General features: G+C 38.4%; 1 protein-coding gene across 1 annotated transcript in view; it reads left to right on the forward strand.

Annotated features, from left to right (window-relative positions):
* Positions 1-1,294: 1,294 nt before the first annotated feature.
* tasora (transcription activation suppressor a) overlaps positions 1,295-19,073 on the forward strand; it is a gene marked incomplete at its 5' end in the record, with an annotated part of 28,766 nt that continues 10,987 nt past the window's right edge. The window contains 21 exons of the mRNA XM_079241997.1: positions 1,295-1,559; positions 4,692-4,837; positions 6,220-6,312; positions 7,038-7,110; positions 7,347-7,438; positions 9,589-9,720; positions 10,118-10,248; positions 10,834-10,865; positions 11,025-11,130; positions 11,729-11,832; positions 11,958-12,061; positions 12,465-12,537; positions 13,114-13,188; positions 13,437-13,624; positions 13,718-14,008; positions 14,140-14,338; positions 15,666-15,794; positions 16,042-16,184; positions 16,663-16,843; positions 17,243-17,740; positions 18,021-19,073. The exon at positions 18,021-19,073 is cut by the window's right edge and continues 230 nt beyond it. Coding sequence (XP_079098123.1) covers positions 1,295-1,559; positions 4,692-4,837; positions 6,220-6,312; positions 7,038-7,110; positions 7,347-7,438; positions 9,589-9,720; positions 10,118-10,248; positions 10,834-10,865; positions 11,025-11,130; positions 11,729-11,832; positions 11,958-12,061; positions 12,465-12,537; positions 13,114-13,188; positions 13,437-13,624; positions 13,718-14,008; positions 14,140-14,338; positions 15,666-15,794; positions 16,042-16,184; positions 16,663-16,843; positions 17,243-17,740; positions 18,021-19,073 — 4,108 coding nt within the window. The remainder of the gene's footprint in view (positions 1,560-4,691; positions 4,838-6,219; positions 6,313-7,037; positions 7,111-7,346; positions 7,439-9,588; positions 9,721-10,117; positions 10,249-10,833; positions 10,866-11,024; positions 11,131-11,728; positions 11,833-11,957; positions 12,062-12,464; positions 12,538-13,113; positions 13,189-13,436; positions 13,625-13,717; positions 14,009-14,139; positions 14,339-15,665; positions 15,795-16,041; positions 16,185-16,662; positions 16,844-17,242; positions 17,741-18,020) is intronic.

Genomic DNA, 19,073 nt, shown 5'->3' on the forward strand with positions numbered 1-19,073 from the left:
ACTGTGATGCTGCTTTTACAGTTACTAACGTCCCTACACATGCACCTACATCGCCCAGCAGCTCAGCATATACTACTCGGGTGCAGTTAGCCATCAGCTGCGTTTACTTTAGTCTGAACATAGACATAATATATGCATACATGTCTATGAGCCTGTCTCTCACTAGTCTTTGTGCCAGTATTGGTTTCGTCATTTCCCAACTCTTCCTCTCTGAGACAGAGGAGTAGAAATTATGGGAAAATAAACATATACTGATGGATTTTTGGGGAAAACTAAATAGTCTTACATGTCACCTTTTCTGAAACAGCATTTTCTGTGCTACCTTTTCTCTGTTTTTTTTTTAAAGGTAAAAAAAATTAAGAATATACCCACATCTTGCGGGTCCACTACACCACTACCCCTACCTGAGCTGTGGATCTCTGCAGTTTGTCCAGAGTCACCATGGGCCTCTTGGCTACACCTCTTATCAGTGCTCTCCTTGTTTGGCCTGTAAGTTTAGGTGGATGACCGAGTCTTGGTCGGTTTGCAGTTGTGGTATATGCTTTCTATTTCTGGATAATGGATTGAACTGTGCTCCGTGAGATGTTCAAAGCTTGGGAAGTCTTTTTATAGCCTAACCCTGCTTTAAACGTCTCCACAGCTTTATCGCTGACCTGTCTGGTGTGTTCATTGGACTTCATGATCTGTTTGCTCCCCAACATTTTCTTTTACCTCTGAGGCCGTCACAGAACAGCTGAATTTGTTCTTACATTACATACACACAGGTGTACTTTGTTTAGTCATTAGGCCAACATTCAGTCATTCAGCAGTCACCAGGAAGCTTCTGAAGGAAATTGGTTGCACTCACAGAAAAGGAGGCTGAATACTTCTGGACATTGCACTTTTCAGTTTTGTTTATTTGTGGGAAAAAAAATCATGTATGATTTTCATTGTACAATACTCTTGTGTGACACTTTGTGTTGGTCTTTCACATAAAATTTCAATAAAATATATTAATGTTTGTGACGTGTAATGTGTCAAAACGTGGACACATTAGTTCAAGGGGTCTGAATGTTTTTGCAAGCCGCTGTCTGTTTCCAGAAGATGGCAGTGAAAGCATATTTAGTGAACCAGCTGCGGCTACGTCTCGGTGAAGAAGATCAGTGTCGGTAGGAAGCATGGCGCGGGTTGTGAGTCTATTGGTTTTCCTGCGCTGCTGGGTTTGGAGGTAACGGCGGTGTCATCGCGGGGCTCAAACCGAGAAACGGTGGCGGAGCTGGGAGAAGAACTGGACGTCGCGGTTACGAATCTGACGATGGACGACATCGTTGCGCGGAGGATAGCATGTCATCCCAGAAGGGTGTCTGCTGCCGCGAGCCTCGGAGCTAACGTTAGCTCGCAAGATGGCGAGGTGTCCAAGGTAACCACTGCACGAGAAACTCATTCTGGTCCGGGCAGAATCGGTTCTGCTGGTGGAAGGATGGAGAGAAGGAACTCGGCTTCACAAGTAGTCCACCAGAGGCACATGCCGATGGAGCCCAAGAAGTTTCACATACCGAGAAAAACAAAGGAAAAGAAAGGTAGGTTCCTCTGCATTCCACAGCACTGTACAGAAAAATATATCGCTGTTTATGCGTAATAATTCATGTTATAGCCGCGTTGTTTTATGTCTCGCACGTTACCATGAAGGTTGTCGTCATGGGCAACGGAAGCATTTAGTTATGGAAAGAATAAACATGTATTTTTGGACAGCTCAATTTCAGGAAGTTGGTTTAGCTAATTAACGCTAGTTTAGCCACAACATTTAGCGTTAAAATGTTTATAAATGTACATGTCACATGAGTAAATCTCCTTTTATATACCAGTTTCTATTTATTTGAGCTGTGTGGTACCGTGTTGATGCTGCACTGTTTTTTATGTAGATGCTAACGTATTCTGCAATGCTAATAGCTAGCAGATGACCTCTTAACATTAAAATGGTCCTTTAAAATATCCCACTGCGTTTAATTAGTCCAAATATCTTTGTTTTTTATGTAGTAGAAATTAAATCTTACATGAATAATAAGTAGCTGACTTATGGTTTCAGTATATGTTGTCGCTTACTTCCGTTAACAAATGATGGCTAAGATGAGGGAGCCGCCTCCGTGTTTACGTTTGAGCTGCTTAGAGCATGTGGAGGCACACATGCATATTGTGCTGCTACTTGGTCTACTGGTGCTGGGAACTGACACTAAAACCAAAACGTGTGTGTGTGTGTGTGTGTGTGTGTGTGTGTGTATATATATATATATATATATATATATATATATATATATATATATATATATATATATATATATATATATATATAATTTTATTTTATTTTTTTCCTTTTATCAAATCTACTTTGATTTAGTGGTAAATTGAATATTGTACTTATGTTTAAAGTTGAAGTTGAAAGAATAATGGGAGGGATGTCTCATATTCACATAAGTTCAATTTTTTTTTTTTTTTTTTTAAACCTGCATCTCTTTTAACCTATCTAAAGTAACACCAGGCTTCTGGTGAAAAAGATCTCATAATACTCATACATACAAAAAACTGTTTTAATAGTTGAGAGCAGAGGTGTCCAAAGTCGATACTCAAGGGACACTGTCCTGCATCTCTTTAATATATCCCTGTTTCAACACACCTGGCTTTCATTAAATAGATCCAATGGCCAATTAAATTCACCAGTTCACACTGACTGGTTATTTTGAGTATGGTGTTTTGAAGCAGGGTTGCATGGAAAACCTGCAGGATTGTGGCCCTTGAGGACCAAAGCTAGCAAAAAGAGAGGATACGTTTTTTCATATCATCAATGTTAGTAAAAAGTTGAAAAATTGATTGTCACGGTGTAAAATTTGGATTTGGCAGTGACTGTTCACATAAAATTTTATCTGGAATATTTCCTGTCTAAACTCCCTATACTAGGCAAAATTCCGGCTCTGCAGTGGCCACAATGGAAGCAATTGTTTATTTAGTCTAAACTGGGTTACTTTGGGAACATGGCTTATGTGAATGTGGCAATCTGGTACAGGGATCATCCAACATTTGTAATTGTTTATGTACGGTTCAAAGGTAATAAAATGGCAATTATTATTTCCATGTGATTTTAATCTAATGAAAACCTAACTATGTTTTATATTACTTTTTGTGGTAATAGATACCTTATAAATGGACCATTTTGGAGGGGGTATATAAAATAAAAAGATACATCTCAGAAATTAAATGAGGAACAAGTGAGTAGTTTGGATCCTGAAATTGTGTTTTTAAGGGATTCTTCACTCTGGGGTGATTTTTTCCATTAGAACCTCTAATTAAAAAACAATGTCCACAATTTCTGTCATGTAAAGATAAATAACTGGTGGCACATATTCTGCTCTCCAGTGATCATATAAACATTGAGAACAATGTTTTGTACAAGCTTTATTGAATCAGTTTAATTATTGACTTTATGATTTGAGTTTCACAACAGAAACTCATCTGTTACCTTGTATTTCTAAAGTTATGATACCTTTGGCAATTTGCAAAATGTTACCTTTTGTTCTGTTCCAGAAGGTTGTTTACTTTTTCTGGTAATACGTCATATAGCCAAAATATTTTAGTAATGTTTATTAAATTATTCACACAACTATTTCCTTGATGTCATAACATTTAGTTTTATTTGGTAAATGTTATGTCAATTTAAAAATTTCCCAATTGCTGTCAGAACCAATTCTCTACAATACTGAACCTGTCATACACATTAAAAGCCTGTGGGTCTTTTTTATGTCTCACAGAAAATAATGATATTTTCTCTAATTCCTGATCATGATAGCATGTTTTTTTTGCACATTGGTCCCACCTCTGAGGTCTTTTATGCCCCAGCTGAACTCTTTTCACACCACAGAGGCAGCTGCTGCAGGTATAGTCGTCTCTTGACAATTTGGTGCCAAGCACACTGTGTAGGCCCTGTAGTTTTTATATATTTAAGTGTCAGGGCAGCTGGTATTGTTATCTATACCCAAAAGACTGAAAGTCAAATCTCATTTGAAGTTATCAGTGTTGCTGTTTTCTGACAAATGTATATTTACACAGAAACTGTACAAAATGTAAAAAATAATGCTGTTTGGTGTTGAGTTATTAAGACTTAAACCAGTTTGAACCTTCTTGTGTCAGAATTTGCTAGAGCTGCTTTATCAATTTACTAGCATAGGACCAAATATTTTGCCAGATGTGTCTTTGGTTATGGTTTGATGGGGGTTTTTGTCCCCCAGGTAAACCGATATTTAAGATGAGGAGTTGCCAACCCATTTCCTGGAAACCCCCGCCGGCTTTATCTACAAAAAGCAGCACCTGCTTCTTGCTCCCAAGCCCATGCAGACATAAAAAAAAAAAAAGACCGCTAAAACTTTACAGGCACCCCTAACATAATACTCAGCCATAGTTTATGTCTATTTCTTCAAGAAATCTTTAATCTGACACTTAATCTGGTTTAAAGGCAGTGGACTTGTCTCATGGTCTGGTGTCCACACAACCCATGTTGTGTGGACTTGTCAGCTAAGCTTCTTTGATAACTTCATGTAGCTTATCTAGTAAATGCATCCAACACAAAACTCAGAGTTGGTGTTTTCTACACTTTGAAAAACCTTGTGTCCACAGTGATGATGAGTGAAAGGATTGCTTGTGATGTCTTTGCTGTCTTTCTTTAGCTCTCTTCCAGTATGTCTCCACTGAGTCCAGGGAGTATGAAGACATGAAAACCATCCTGACATCCAGCTATATTGACACCAACTCTGCTGGCTACTTTACCTACTGCAATCCTCGGATTGTCCACAGTGAGCTTCTGGAGAAGGAGGTAAGAGATGAATGGCTGGAGTGTTAATTTCAGTTATGGATATGTTTTTTGTTTACTTTTGTTTTATTTTTTTAGCACTACATGCAAGTGATACTTTGAAGAAGCACACATACTGGTTTGTTTACTTGTAATTAAAATTTAGCCACAGAGTATGTGTTACATCTTTTCTATATAAGCTTTTAAAACTTCAGAGTGTGTCTGATATATATGCAAACCATATTTGGATCATCATGAGTAGATACATTGTAGGAATTAATCTACAATTTATTTGTTTTATTTATTAATGTGGAATTTCTAAGGCTGATGCAGTTTTTTTTTTTCCTCCATCAGCCTTAGCTGATGTATGTGATCAATTTTCTTGAGCCTATATTTAGAGCTGATACTGCTTGTGATCCCTCCAATTTGCAAAATAAAAATTAAAATGAGTTACAATGAATAATTACATTATTCTAGGCCGAGTTCATATTTACGCTGCATTTATCAAACAAATAAGACCTTTTAAAAAACGTGTTTCACCTCCACCAGAGGCAAGACATTATGGAGCTGTATTAGATCCTAGTGATCTGGGTTGATCAGATTTCTATCAGAAATTTGAACAAATTTATCTATGTCTTTCCCATGAGCTCTTTCCTATTGTTTTGGTTGTGTTTACTCGCAGTACCGTGCACTGAACCCATAAAGCACTTTGTTTTGTAGTCCACTTCCTGTATTTGGTCTGCTTGAAACAGGTTGACCTGCATTCTTAGGCAGACCATGTCTGCTTCTTTAATCAGACTCAGAAGATGTCTGCATATTCAAATTACCCTCAAATGAAGTGGACTTTCTGAAGAAACGGACTAGGATTTGAATCAAAAAGGTTGATGTGAATGCGCCATAAATGGCTTGTTATTTTTCAGATCAGACTCTTAACCAAGGCTTTTGATTCTTCACCTCACACAAATGGTCACTTTTCACTTTACCTTCAGTTGAGATCTGAAGCAATGAATATATCTTTGGGTTAAATGTATTTTGTAAACCTTAGATGCATTTAACACAAGACTGGCAAATATTTCTATTTGATCATTATTACATTTGCATTTAAATAACTTTGTCAAATAAAATCATAAAGCCTCGGTGGTCCCTGACTTTTCCTGAATCTATGGGAATTTTTTTTTTACCAGGAGAGAAGGCAATAATATTTCTGCCATCATGACAATCTACACTATTTACTACAAGGCAAAAAAAGTATTTAGAAGTAACAGCCAGCACGTAGATCATGGCTGTTCTGCTGCAGCGTCGGACGACTTCAACTTTTGAGCTGCTGGAGCAAATATCAGCCGATATATCGGCCAACTGGTTCTGCATTATTTAGTTGACTTTGTGTTTTTCTGTGTGTCTTTCAGTTTGTGGAAAAGAGAAAGGAGATGAAAGCAGAGGGGAGGACAGACAAGGAGCTGGAGGAAAGTTACTGTTTTTTGTCGACTAATTTTCTTGAGGTGAGATTGACATGTCTTGCTGTTTTGTTTGTAGTTGGTGTTGGAAGAAATATCAGTATGATTCAGTGACCACATGCTGTACCCTTTCAGCACTTTGGCTTTTATTCAAATTTGATCAGGCTTCTATAGTAACTTAGCTGGTTGTCATTGTTTGTTCTTGTGTAAGTAGGAAATGAACACAGTGATTAGGGAGATAAACATCCTTCACCTGCCAAATGTTTGGCTTGTTGAAATGACCAAAGAAACAAGTTAGTAGCACTTAAGTCATTTTTGGCTGCATGTAGAAAAAAGTCACAAATCTAAAGCATTCTCTATTTCTATTAGTCAGTCTATTTATGTAACTTATTTAATTATGGATCTGGAAAGTGAGATGAGAAGGTAAAATAGTTTTTATGGATAAAGGACATGCAGAACTGTCTGCGATGGACTGGCAACCTGTCCAGCGTGTAGCATGCCTCTTGCCTGGTGACTTCTGGGATAGTCTCCAGCTTCGCTGCGACCCTTGATTAGAAGAAGTGCAATAGCACATGAATGAATCAATAAATGAATAATTTACCTGTCTTTGTAAAAATTGCTGGAACTGTGAATCTTTCTTATGTTTTCAGAGAATTATCCTTTAATGTTAAGATTTTGTCCAATCTGATGTTTTTCCCCCATTACTTATGTTTTCTTTCCTTCTTTTTTTTATTTTTTTATTTTTTTTTTTAAATATTCTTTTGTTGTAGCTGACGTTACTCTGTGAGAAAGGGCTGACCTTAGGGCAAAGCAGGATCACTGTGCTGGGAGACCCCAATAAAGGTAACGGTATATCCTCAAATACTCACACCTCGCATTGAAAGAAGAGGTCACATAGTTATGTGTAATGCCGTTAAACACAGTTACTTTTGAGGATATATTGTACTATGCATACAAGCGGGATACAGTCCATTTAGTTGTTAAATCAGCCATTAATGTACAGCCTGAAAGTAGTGCTAGGTCAAGTGAAAACTGCCAGCGATGTCATTTATGTTGACTTTGTGTTTGCTTGTTTCTAGGTGTGTATCTGTCCAGGTATGCAGATCTGCTTCAGATGAACCCTTTCACTCCTGGAACTCTGGGGGAGATCATCATCTTTAAAGTGATGAAGGTAAATCAGCTGCCGGGTCTCATCACAGTTGAAACAGTTGTACACTCGAGTTTTGGCAACCCAATCAGAATTTAATTCACAGGAAATAGTCATGCCAATGTGATATTAATGCCCACAATGCACAGATTAAACATGAAACATTCTTTGAAAGTTAATGTAAGCAGCAATATTGTTAAAGTAAATATCACTGCACATCTCTTGAGTCTTTCATCCGTTGCTTGGCAGATTGTCATCCAGTTTTTGTCCAGTCTTTGTTTAAAAACTTGTTTGATTTTTGCTCGGTCCATCTTTCTGTTGTGCGTTTGAGAAAATGTTTTTCAGACTATTCTGTACACTTTTCCATTCAAATGTAATGTTGATTCTTTGAGTTGAAACCTTTCACTTTACCCACTTGGCCCACAGATAGGGCCAAACTGTGCCAGAACAACCATTTTGCCGACCTCGCTTGAACTTTGTGTACTAAAACTTCTCCAGTTATGTTCTGCTTTACTTTATCAGAGTTGACTTTTGCAGAGATAAAGTTCACATATTGTACTAAGTTTTGTGCTACATTAATCCAAAGAAATATTCGTGTTAATCATGAAAGTGTGTTTTTGTTTTAAGCAAGCCTTCCATTGTTTTCATTTGTGCAATGGGTCATATTAACTTCTCCTTCACCAGTAACACATACATTGACAGTTACATTTTTTGACAAATCTCACTTCACCATGACACCAGAAATATTAAAGTGAACCTTCTGGTTGCAGTAAGCTGGTGATTTCTGTATGGGTACACAGCATTTGATGAGAGCACTAAAAAAATAGGCTTGGGACTCAAAAGGTTATCTTAACCTTTTGAGTCCCAAGCCTATCCCCTCAGTGGATAGTATTTATTTAAATGTTCATTTGCAGACTTGTGATGCTAGATTAAACTGTAAGGAAGAAGGAAAGATACGTTTTCTATTAGGGTTAGTAGTGCAAAATGTCCTGTTCATCCTGCAAGAAGTCCAAAGCTTATTTTGGTTTACCACTTTCATATTAACATACTTGTTATCTGTCATTTCTTAATTAAGTTAAAAGCTGTAGAAATTACTTAGTGACAAGCTGACACATTTCACAAGCTTAATGAGCATAAAATGTGCTCATTTTTCTAATGGCTGCTTCAAAAGGCCGTTAGCTGCTTGTTTTTGGGACAAGGTTTATAGGGATCTGTAATATTTGTACAGTTTTTAAAGCTACATTGCTTTTAATGATGAACGCTAACAAACAATATTAAAAATCAGAGCCTTCAGAAAATTACATCTGAGGGTGCTAAAACTTTCTGCATGATATAAAGAACAAAACTAGTCACTGTCATGACTTATTGTTGCAATAAATTTTCTTCTTTTCAGGTCATTTTTCGCAATAGCAGAAATTTTACAGAGGGTTTCTAAACTTTTGCTGTGATACACCCTACCTTTCCTGAGGTAGTTTGTCCATCATGGCCTGAAAGTAGCAGGTAGACCTGTGCAGTCTTTTGTCTTCTTAAAACTACAGATTTGTGTTATGCATCATTTTTAACTGGACACTGCTGGACTCAACAGTCAAGTGACACTTTCCATCCCAAGCTATTTTTTTTTTCTTAAAGTGTCACACTGACTTTGACTTTGATCGTTAATGTTATTTTCTTAAGAACTAGAGACAGTACTGTCCTTTCTTGTTCCTCAGTTTGTTGTGTTTGTAATCCTCCATCACCTCCTCCCCCAGGACGGGATTGGTGCTTGGCTTAACCCTGGTCCTTTTAACATCCAGAATTATGTCCTTTGTCTTGTTTACATTGAGGAAATAGTTGTTATTTCAACACTAATGAGGGGGAAAAAAAGGAGAGACTGAACTGTTCTAGTTCAGTCTCTCTAGCTGTTTCTTCACCTGACTGCTGGACATACAGGATGGAGGGGAACGCAGAGGAAGTGTTTGTTTTCATGTAGAGGGGAATGTTGGAAAGACAAAGGGGGCAGGTTGTGAATGGACTCAGTTGAAAAGCATTCTCAGCTTGTCCACAGCTCTGTCCAGATTTTATTTATACCTGAGCACACGTCCAACATGTTATTCTCCTGCAGACAGTTTTCCAGCTTTTTCCTATAAACTTCCTTAATATCACTTATTCCTCTTTTCATTTGTTTTTGGCTTCAGGGAAAAGTGAAGAGCATCTATGAAAACATGAAGAATGTTGTAGACCCGACACCGCGCTTCGACAGCCATATTGCTAAGAACGCCAGTAAAATAACATCACCCACATGCTACCGCGCCTTTGAACTCACGCAGGTAACCACATTCATACACACATAAAAAAAAAAAAAAAGTGTGAATATGGACTCAGCCCCAAAAAGAAATCAGTATTTTGTTTTGGTGTGGTTTTACTGTTTTCCTCTACAGGAAGTAATACTTCTATGTAGATGTGAGTGTGAAAGCAGTTGTCTTTGTCTTCACAATTAACTGAGAGGTTTTTTTCTTTTCATCTGACCTCAGTGTTGATTTATTCAAGTTCCATAATTGTCAAAACAACATTTAGAGCAAAACAGTGAAAAGTTTGTCCAGATGCTATGAATTGTTCAAGAAACTCTTTCTTTGTTTTACTGTCCTATAAGGGATAGATTCTTTGTGCATGTTTGTAACCGTATGACTGAAATGGTGTCTGATATATTTATATTTTTTTTTCTAGCAATACTTTTATGAATATTCATTTGATGAACTGCGACAGAGGCCTCGTCAGGTGTGTCCATATGCCGTTGTCGCCTTCCAGATTAAAGGAAAAGATGCTCCAGTTCCCAGCAAACCTTTAACACCCATCAGGTATAAATATCTGACAAAGTGAAAATATGACCAGACCACAACACACAGAGCTAATTCAGCTGATGTTTTCAGGGACACAGAATAATTCAGATAAATTAGTTGCTCTGTTTTATGTGTTCTTGTTGGTTAGTTAGTTAGTTTGTTTTAGACCCATGTTTTCTTCATCTTCAGGTTGAAGAAGTGATTTTCCAGTGTTCAGTTTTATACGCAATGTTAATATTTCATTTCATTTTGCTACTTGTTAGATTTTATTTTAGTTTAGTTTAGTTTAATCTAGTTTATTTTAGTTCATTTCACAGTGAATTGGTCTGCATGTTTAACTCTTAATGCCAGAGTGAACTGCTGTGATGATGTTGGTTAGTTACTCATAGAAATAAAGTAAACACAAACTAATAATCCTTTTAATTGTTGGTATTTTGTCGTTATTCAGAATTAGTTGTATTTTTTGACAGAAATATTCAAATCCTTTCAGATTTTCAGCTGATAGAAACTGCATAGAAAAAGAAAGGGCTAAAAAAACCAGCTTCAACTTTGATTTCAGTTTCTAATCTGCTGTATTGTCTGTGTGCTCTGTTTGGTGGACAGGTCAAACAGTCAATCATTAGAGAGCAGTAAAGGTGAGAAAGGATACTTTTCTTCCTCACACTGTTTATTTAACCATTGTAGACCTTTATTGAAACTCACTCATGCTGTGAATATGAGGCATGATTTGATGTCTTTTGTATTGCTTGGAAGTTGAGAAGCTCATGTCTCTTTTCTCATCTTTTGTCTTGCAGCATGTGCTCAGTTCACAGTATGGACTGGAGAGTTGGTGAAAAATAATCAGGTTCTCTTTCAAGTCTCCCTTTGTTCCAGCTCATCTCCATTTCTGCCTCATGAACTGTGAGTAATGAACACCGTTAACACAAATGAGAAAATGTAAGAATTCCCAGTTTGCTGTGTAAAATAGTCAGATGATGGGACCAGTTTAAACACATTTGTCTTGTTTCATCTGTGTTAGCTTGGTGGGGCGTATCAAGCGTTATCTTAGCATAAAAATTAGGATATTATCAGTGTTCTGATGACAGTGCTTTTCAGACAATTTGCAGCAGAACAAGTTTTTTTCTAATAATGTGCAGGATATAGACTCACAAACAAACTGCTTAAATCCTTGTGGACTGATTGGCTTCAACGAATTGACTTGAATTAGTCTCAAGTGCCTTGAGATGACTTTGTTGTGAATTTGTGTTATACCAATAAAGCTAAATTCAGTTGAATTAAATTGAAATCATTAAGGCAAAGTTAGAAAAACACAAAACAGATGAAGCAGTGATTGTCAACAAACGAGTTCATTTATAATTTACCTCATCTTGCTGACGGCAAGTGAGACATTTCAGCATAGATGAAGCACTGGAACTTGTCTTACTTTCGTTCCTTTATAATGAATTACTGTAATACATACAAATGATTTTCTGTGTATGACACAATGTTTTTCTTTCAGACCAGAGAAGTTGGAAATTGGATATTTGATGAGACTTGATGAAGTGACCAAGCTCCTCCACCCTGGCATGTTCTGCTACAACCTCTACAACAGCAGCCAAGAAGGTGAGGGCCACTAACATTGTGGATAATCACTAGTTTGTAGTTCATTCAGAAATTCTGAGTCATTTGGAGTTTTACACCAAAACTCTCTTGACAGGCTTGACTTTGTGTCTTTTTTCTTTGTGTAGTTGTGACTAATGACCATTACTGCAGTCTTCTGGAGGTGATTGACAGAAATCGGTCTTCAACCAGTGTGACAAAACTTCTGCAGGAGCTGGAGCTAAAGAAAGTGGTGGGTGAAGACCATAAACGGGCTTGGAATTCTAAGCTGTGCTTTTCGATACATATAAGTGGGTAACATACAAGATATATTACAGGAAGCTCTCATGTCCAGAGCAGAGGCTATTTTTTAGCTGCTGGGAGAGATGGAAGTGCTCTTATTTAAAATGGATCAATATTAAAAGTTGCCTTTGTTTTGGTGCAAAACTTGCACCTTTTGATGTTTCTCAGAGTAGTTGAATTAAAGAAATTAAAACAATTATAAAATTGTAGTTCTGCTGAAAAGAGAATTCGTTTTGATGCGACTTTTTGAGCTGCATGTTTCTTCATGTTATTATCAAACACTGTAGTATCTGGCTTTTCTGTTGGAGAAAGGCCACTTTGTAATGAAAAAAAGTTGCTTTTTTTTCTTCCAGGTTCTGGTGATTCCACTTACAGACAGAGGTTTTCTTTTCCTGCTCTCCAGTGTTCAAATGGCAGAACCTCATGGTATTGAATAAGACCTATTAAGAGGTTTTTATGTTACATATTGAATGATATATGCTTTTTCTTTTTTTTTTTGGAAATAATCCACAATGAAACAAGTTAATCTCAAATGTTTGACTGCTAATATTCCATTTTAATCACGTTTGATCTGCCCATAAACAAAACAAATGTATACCACTTGGTATAATGTCAAAATAGAATACTTCATAGTGACATTTTGTTTCAGTCGTTGGACTTAGTAGATATTTGGTTGGTCTAATTATCTGGGTGCTTTTTTCCTGTTTATAAATTGTGCTTATTATACGCTACAGAACAGTTCCAGACCTTCACCCTTTCACTTGTATTTTATTGAAAGACTTCTAAAAAGTACACAAATCACAGAATAAGTAGCAAAGATTAATAAAAATGGTTATCCTTAATCATAATATGCACATTTGCTTTATGTGTTGCAGTATTGTTATTTATCTTAAATAGTATTGTTAGTTCTTTTTGTCACATTAATGATGTATTTAACATGTTACACCTCACCACCTCATGTAACAGTGAGCAGAAAAATGACAATGACATTTGTGTTTCCAGAAAGAGGAGACACCTGGAAGAGATGTCTTCAGGCCTTGTTTGTTTTTCCAGAGACCAGAGATGTGGCCAAATCAAGTAAGTAACATGGTGATAGGTTAGTTTTCTTGTTGGCTATTTGCTTTACAGATAGTCTTGACACAGTAAAGGCACATTTGTTCTGAAACAGACAAGAATGGGTTACAGATGCAGGTGTGGTAGTCCTGTGGGTGATATACTGATGTAGAACGAGGATACAGTATATATCAGTAAAAAATAACATTGGATTTAAAAAACTTTATGATGATTTCTTATGATGTAAATATTTGTGTTTTTCTTTAATGTAGCATCATGGTGTGCCTCCTCTTCCCACGAGTCATTGGTATCTGGTGTCTCAGTAATGTCACGTCTAAATGAGTTTATCCCAGCATTGCACCACGCTCTGGTCAAAACCAGAGCCAATCCTCCTCTTAAACTTTCTATTGGTGTGGAGCTTCAGACACGGGAATACCTCTCTGGCTTGACTGATGGCAGTGTATGTCCAACATCTCTTTGAAATTCCATCTTTATTTTTACTCACGAGTTTGCAACATTACCTGAAGCACATCTTTTTGTCTTTGCCTTCCAGGTTCGGCAGTATCCTATGGTTCCGTATGACTGCAAAGCAGATGAAGAGCGACAGTTGATTACCCCTCCCAAACACCATCAGGTTAACATGGATAGTTATCTGCAGTCTTACCTGTCCAGCCCCACTGTTTACCTTCTGTCATTGGCTCGAGCCAAGGAGGTGGTGGAGACGCACTGTGGCTCTGTGCAGCCACAAGAGACGAAGGACAGAAACAGTTTTGGTAGCCAGAGAGAGGCCACTGGGAAAGAGGCAACAAGCAAGAAGAAAGATGGGGAAACGGATAATTATAAGGTGATATAAATGAATGACTTGAGTGCTTGGAAGATGTGTAAAGACAACAATTAGTAAATGCTAAATTCTCTTGTTGTTTATTCTTTTCAAGTCAAATTATTAAATATGCATATATTTTGTTTGTTCCTTAGATGCAGCAGCTCTTAGACCTCATTTTGACCTGTAAGAGGAATGCAGAAAATGAGGTAAGAGGAATGCAGAAAATGAGGGAGGAAGGAGCAGGGTTGAAGGCACCAGAGAGGAAGAGGAAGATGGAACAAGAGACGGCAGAGAGGGCACTTAAATACATCAAAGCTTCACAGGGACACGGAAAGCATATCAAAATCCCAGGTCAGAACAAAACAAAGATGATTCACCTTTAGCTTTTTGATGTTGGGGTTCCCCACATTGACTCATCATGCTTTACAGAATTATACACTGCCTGGCCAAAAAAGTCACCATCTTGATTTAACTAAACAAATGGGTACGAGCCTCCTATCTGATAATTAATGCACGGGCAATTATTTTTTAGCTGGCAACAACTTATTTAACTCTAATGCTGCAGTGAGTAGCTTCTCATTTCTCAAACAGTTGTGACTAAAGATGTTAGTCAGCAGTCAAGCAGAGAAAACATCTATGAAGATTGCAAAAACTACTTAAACTGGGTTAAAAAGTGTCCAACACATTTTTAATAACTAGAATGACGGTGGGAAGTTATCATCTTTCAGGAAGAAATGTGGATGGAAAAAGATTTCTGAATAACCCTGATCGGCGATCAGTTAAACATTTAGTGAAATCAGACTGAAGAAAAACAACAGTAGAGCTCAGGACTATATTTAATAGTGCAAGTGAGACCATTTCCAGCCTTGTGAAGGAAACTCATGGGATTAGTACTGAACCGCCGTGTAGCCATAAGAAAACCACTCATCAGTAAGGCTTATTGGCAAAAAGGTTTGAATTTGCTGGGTAGCATTAAGATTGGACTCCGGGGAAATGAAAGAATTGCATTTACCCTGATGGTCCAGATTTACCTTGTTCCAGGGTGATGGGAGCATGGGGGTAAGAAGAGAGATGCCGCCATCATGATTAATGCCTACTGCACAAGTCTGTGGGGGCAGTGCTGTGATCCGGGGGCGCTGCAGTTGGTCAGGTCTAGGTTCAGCAACGTTATTTGTCAAAAGAATGAGGTCAGCTGACTAAATGGATATACTGACTGCAAAAATTCTTCCATCTGGAGAATTTTTTCTTTCCTGATGGCACAGGAATATTCCAAGACAACAATGTCAGGATTTATCTGTCTCAAATTATGGAGAAGTTCAGGGAACTGAACCATCATTTTTACACACGGTTTGGCCACAGCAAAGTTAAGCCCCGAATCCCATTAATAATCTTTGGGATGAGCTGAAGATGCTGTTGCACAGTATTGGACTCCCCCATCATCCAAAAAAGATCTTGGTGAAAAATGAATTCACCATAAGATGAAAATAAATCTTGTGACATTGCAAAAGCTCAGTAAAACAATGATACAGTGAATGCATGATGTACTCAAAGCTATAGAGGTTGGCACATGTGAATATAAGAGCATGTGACGCTTCTATGTTTTTCTTGTTTTTGCATTGTTACATCAGTGGTTAATATGTTTTCAACTTTCTGTTATCTTTTTGTTTCCGGTTCCTAGTTGAAGGAGACAGTGTCTCCTCAGCTCCTGTTTCTCTTGCATCTGTGATGGGCTTTTTGGGTTTGAAGGATGTGGATCTGAGGGAAGATGGGTCTGAAATAGCTACCAGACTTACCAAGCAGCTGACAGGTGATTGAATGTTAAAAATTACTCTTAGACAGGATACCATGCCACTTGCAGAAAACTATTACGTATACATCTGCTGCTTTCTCGCCATCTATCTGAGAGCAATTGACTTTTATTTCACTTTAGTCAGTTAAAACTTTAGTTTTTATATGTTGTATAACATAACAATATTCTATATGAAAATGAAAATGTTATCAATGATTTAAATGCTCTCTGAGAAGAACATGTTTATTTCTCTGCCCAACTGCAGACCTCATCTATGCTGCGAATCAAAGCCACTGGGAGACAAAAGAGGAAGGACTGAAGGAGTCTAATCCATTGAGTAGACTGGCTATAAAGCTGGGTCTGCCTGCTAACTGTGACATTGACCTAAGGACTCAGGAGGAGCTGGAGGTAACTTGAAGTAATTAGTAATATCTTTAGAAAGAAAAAAAAAAGAAAAACTAATGACATACACATCAGATATGATGTATGAGATCCTGCAAATATTTCCAAAAAGAACATGATACCCCTCTTGGTTGCTGTGGCGTTTAAGAGGTTTTATTTGATTGTGAAGTTTTGAAACCTCAACATGTCTCCAAATGTGGATATTCTACTGTTTTTTTCCCTCCTAAATTGGATTTTACTGGGTATTTAAGAGTAGTCAGTGTTTTACCTGCTGCAGAAAGCGTTTGGAAAAATTAGATGGCTTCCTGGTGCATAAGCTAAAGCTAAATGCTAATTAATATGAAGATACCAGACAAACAGAATTTTCACTGTCTAGAACTCAAGCCTTCAAATGGTAAAGCATTTAAAGTGACATAGGCAGTAGATTTTTTTTTTTTTTATACCTGTAAGGGTATAAATCCTATGTTTGTGTGTTTGTGTGTAGGACCAGACAGCAGGAAGCATCAGTAGTTTGGAGGGATTCAGCCCCGGTTCGCACAGTGGGGATACAAATCACCATGGAGCAGGAGGTAGAGGAGCACAAGGTGGGCTGGGGAGGAAAGCTCATGCTAATGAACAGGAAGAGGAAGAGTGGGAGATCCCGTGGGTCCTCATCCCCATTACAGGTCTGTTTGCCTGCTCAGTCAACCATCTACACATTAAAACAAAGACTTGACCTAGGAAGCTAAATTAGTGGTGGTTGGTTATTTATTGGATTTCATTGTAGAGTCAACCTGAGTTCCATACATACCTGGATCCTTCTAAAAAAAAATGTACAAATTCAGAGTGAATTTTCATATATTAATCACATAATGGGTCCTGTTGATTAAAACTGTGTCACTTTGGCTGAATCTATTGCAATTGTGTTTGAAATGTTTAGAATTAGTCTTTTATAAGTGATAAAGATATTTTGTCATGTTGAAATCTGGTATAACGGTGTTGCTGTTGCACTGAACTTCATGTGTTTTAGGGGACAACTTTGAACAGACCAACTTTTATAATGATTTTTTTTCCCCTTTTGGCAGGTCTGTGTTCAGACAGGTACTTTCAGAGAGACAAAAACATCCCCCAGGATCCTCGGTTTCAGCACATCACCTTGGAAACAAACATCTCCACAAGACCTTCCAGGAAAAGCCCCGCCTTGTCTCCTGAGTCTAGTTCTCTTCCCTCCCCCTTTGACTTTCCATTCCCTGAGACCAGCCTTCCCCCTTCCCCCTCTCAGTGCCCATCACCTGACCCTAGTCCACCCCTTTCACCTTCCCAGTGTCCATCTCCTGAGCCTAGTCCCTCTGCTTCCCCATATCAGTGCACCTCTCCTGAGCCCAGCCCTCCCCTATCTCCCTCTCAGTGCCCGTCTCCACAACCCAGTCCCCCCACTTCCCCTGCCCGGTCCTTGCCACCTGAGGCCAACCGTCTTCCACCATCCTCCCAGTTCCAATCCCTGGAGCTCAACTCGCTTAATAAGAGCCAGACTGGCGCTAACGAGCAGCAACTTGCTCCCGCAGCCTTCAGGGAGTTTACAGGTACATGTAACCTGAGATTGACTCAGGTTTTCCAGAGTGTTTTGACTTTATCGTTGTCATGCAACTCTAAATTTAGAAAAGAAATTTCAACTGATTTACTTGAATATTTTTAACCAAAGCAATCAGCTAACAGAAACCAGATCATTTGCTTTTGAACTTAAACTATTCAGGCCTTTCACTGCTAACAGAGAGATCATTGTCATAGTTTGACAGTCAAATTAATGTACCTTTTGTTAATTATTTTTTAAGTTTCCAGTTTAACGTGGTGTGTCTTTCACAGGACTATCCATTGAAAATGCAATGAAGAAGGAAGAGCCCTGTCTGTCTACACCCCTCCATCCATTTAATGCTTCAGGTGCAGTGCAGCTGATTAAAGTCTCTCCACCACCCACTGATGAAGTAAAGGCAGCAGAAGGAAAAGCAGTGAAGCTGGAAGATGTACAGAATAGAAGTTTAGAGAAGAGAAAAGGACAGAACCACTGTGAAGAAGATGATGATACATGTAAGCCACGTGAGAGGGAGGTGGAGGATATGATACTAGAGGTAGCCAATGAAAAAAAGAAAAATGCAGAAGTTGGAGGTGTATGCTCAACTGTTGATTGTCCTCACAGAAATATTGATAGCATTGTGGACAGACATATGGGAGACTTTTCCTCTGACATACAGCTCCTCCTGCAGGGGGAGAGCGTTCATTACAACAACTCAGATCCAATAACCTCCGCTTCAAATGCAGAAGCAACCCCATCTCAGCAGCCACTCCCATACACATTAGTGTCTCAGTTTTCAGAATATGTGTCATTTTACAACCCCTCCCCCCCAGTTCAGCACTATGTGACTCCACTACAGGATGGCATTAACAGGATGCTAAGAGAGTATGTTGACAGCTGGCCAAGACAAAAGGCAGAAGAAACTAGCTGGTCTAATACTGACACTACATTAGCTAGCACTGTTAGCGATTTTGTTGCTAGTGTCCGAGCAGCTAATTCCATACCAGGAAGGGAGGATGATGTTTCAGCTCTCTGTGGTGAGCAGACAGTTGCTGACAAAGGAGCATCAGCTTGTCAAGGCCCTGCATATTCCAGAAAAGATGAAGTGTGGAGACACGATGCAACAAATTGGAGTTCTCCAGCATTTCATGTTACGTTAACTAATCCTTTGTCTGCACCTGGTCCTGTCTACAACCCTGGCAATAGTTCAGAGATCAGCAGTGCAGTCCCTCAAAACATCAAGCAAACACAAGATAACAGCGCTCTGAGGACTGTAGTCTGCAATGCTGGTATAGAAGATGAACGTGATCTTGCAAACTGCACCGTAACTGTACCAGGCTTAGGCA

The sequence above is a fragment of the Telmatherina bonti genome (assembly GCF_933228915.1).
Source record: "Telmatherina bonti genome assembly, chromosome: 6".
NCBI classification, from domain to species: Eukaryota; Metazoa; Chordata; class Actinopteri; order Atheriniformes; family Telmatherinidae; genus Telmatherina; species Telmatherina bonti.